The 2592-nt window shown below is 34.0% G+C and overlaps 1 protein-coding gene across 1 annotated transcript; it reads right to left on the bottom strand.

Annotated features, from left to right (window-relative positions):
• Positions 1-678: 678 nt before the first annotated feature.
• On the bottom strand, positions 679-1176 carry LOC118753455 (mitochondrial import inner membrane translocase subunit Tim13-like). The gene is made up of 2 exons (XM_036488332.1): positions 941-1176; positions 679-877 (listed from the first exon to the last, which is right to left on the bottom strand). The coding sequence occupies exons 1-2, from the start codon at positions 1037-1039 to the stop codon at positions 788-790; spliced, it is 189 nt and encodes a 62-aa protein (XP_036344225.1). The 5' UTR covers positions 1040-1176; the 3' UTR covers positions 679-787.
• Between the last annotated feature and the right edge of the window lie 1416 nt (positions 1177-2592).

Raw genomic sequence — 2592 nt, 5'->3', positions numbered from 1 at the left:
CACTTAGGGATTATAACCCTCAGGCAGTAGAATTCTCCTTTCTGTTTTGCGAAGAAAAGGAGCTGAATACATTTTGCAGAGAACACCTTTGTATATTTTTAATGCTTACTGGGTTATATCCTATCTTCTTTTGTCTCTCATTCTTTTGCATATTTTGGAGTTTGACAGCTGAACTCCGCCGTTTAATTTGCATATGCAACCAAAGTGAGACGCGTGATTTTGAAGGTGTTTTTATTTAATGAATTGTGATGAATTGGTTAATATTAAAGTCGTAAAGCAAGTTATAACAAATCAAGTAAAGTGTAAAGTGAAGGGGAATACAAAAATATATTGGTGAAGTGGCTAATTTAAGCAGAATAGGAGTGATAAATGTACGCTAATTTCCGAATTTTACAAAAAGGGCATATTTTAAACCCAATTTGTAAATAAATTAGTAACCAAAATTTACAAAAGTGAGTGTTAAAATATTGCGTGGACCCTTGACTACAAGTGTGTGAAATTTTTTTTTGGATCGGGCCACCTATTTGGACGGAATAGCCCGAAATAGTTGTGAGCGGTACTAAACCCCACCCCCCAAATTACTTAATACTGGTATTAACAAAGTGAAAATAGCGAGAACTTATGTAAATATAAATGTTTCTTATCTTCGTAAAGTTTCATGAAAAAATTCGCGATAGGTTTGGTAAAACACACACTTGTCGATGTGCACTAAAGTCAACACTGCTACGGTGCACTTTTACTCAAGATATTTTATTTCAACCGTCCCAATGTACAAATTTGCGATACACTATAAAAGTGCTGTGCACACCTGCTCTGAGGAATCCAATGCGACGCCCGGCTTGCCAATACATTTTTTGAAACATTTTTCTGTCATTTTCTGCAAATGAAAACCACATTGCTGATTGTGTAATTTCTTAACATAATAAACCCATGTGCTTACAGTCAACAATTCTTGAGCATTGGCCACTGCGATTTGTTGCTTAACTTGCTCAATAAGTTCCCCTTTTTCATTGCTGGATAAGTTAGTCATACTTGACATTTCGCTGGTAAAAAGGGAAACTGATTACATACGACTTAAAAATACTATTTAATTAATTTCTTATAACAGACACGACAGTCCAACCTAGAGTTGTCAAATTATCGATGGGACTATCGATAGTATCGATAGTTTAAATTTTTTTAGACTATCAATACTCATTGATAGTTCTATCTTATACTATCAAAAATATCGATAGTTTAGTAGGACTATCGATCTATTGTTGGTAATAACTGCATTTTTTAATTTGAATTAAAAATTTTATTTTTTAGTGTGATGCCGACGTCATATTCAAATATGCACGCATTTAGGCCAACATACATACATGTGTTAATCGTAAATCCTGTTTTGTTTGTATAACTTGTGTTTGTTTTTGAACTTATTAAAAAGATAAGTATTTTGGCTAAGCAGATTCTTAATTTTGAATGATTATAACTTTTATAAGATAATAATTATTTCACTATGATCCTGTAAAAACAAAGCAACCTAACTGATTTAGCACTATCGATAGCGCTATCGATAGTTTTGTTTTTTTTCGAGAATATCGTGAATATTGATAGTTTTTCTCAAAACTATCAAACCTATCGATGGTGTGACTATCGATAGTTTAACACCTCTAGTCCAACCTTATAAGGAATGAAATTAATGAGATGAGATGAGATTAAATACAACTACATACTCGATATTTTTCGTTCGATACCAAGTAATTTTGGCATCGATACTTTTGAACCAAGTACTGAGTAGGTCCATGAACGAAAGACACAAGATCAAGCCTTCCCGAAAGAAAGAAAAAAGTTATTTTCTAGCTGTTGAAATCTCGACGCCATCTTTGTTGGAAGAAGTAAACAACGAAGAGAACAAAAAAAAACCGCGTAATTTTGAACGCATGAATAATCATTTTTATTATGCAAATTCTTCTATAAATCATGCCGTTGTGTTAAATTATTCTTCACCTTATAGCTTAGTATCCAGCTCTTAAGAAAACGGTCAAGAAAAAATTGCCATTATTTCGCGTGTGTGTCCAAGGAATTTTGACATTTTTTATACCTCACAGCCTGTTGCCTCACTCTTTCTTCAAGAAATAATGGAACGGGCATATATTTCTGTTGCAAGCCTGGGTTGCCTTGTGCTCTTTTTTCACAAAAAACTTTAGAAAACCGTAGTATAAAGTGTACTAAATTTCTGAAGAACTGCGTACTGCCTTAAGGAAATTTGACTCAAGAAAATTTCTTAGCCATTTCTTGTACGTCATTTTATATGGAGTTTTTGCTTTTCTTAAGAGCTGGATACTAAGCTTATGTGTGCACACGTTGTCACAAGCGAAAATTAAGAAAATTGCAGTAAAAAGCCACCACCAAATTCTAAACAACGAACAAATGTAAACAAACGGCTAATGTCAAAGTCCTAAATGCGATTATAACGGGCTACTAAGAAGAGGGCGTGGTCTTTTATTTTTGGTTCATGGAGTAGGTCTGCGTTCAAACACGGAAACTCGAGTTTCTTATTATCGGCGATTTCTGTTTTGGTGTTGCCCTTTGCATTTCCACACAGAAACT

Source organism: Rhagoletis pomonella, unplaced genomic scaffold, assembly GCF_013731165.1.
Source record: "Rhagoletis pomonella isolate Grant_MI unplaced genomic scaffold, Rhpom_1.0 Rhpom_scaffold_02488, whole genome shotgun sequence".
In the NCBI taxonomy this organism is placed as follows: domain Eukaryota; kingdom Metazoa; phylum Arthropoda; class Insecta; order Diptera; family Tephritidae; genus Rhagoletis; species Rhagoletis pomonella.
This window is presented reverse-complemented; position numbering and strand designations above follow the sequence as displayed.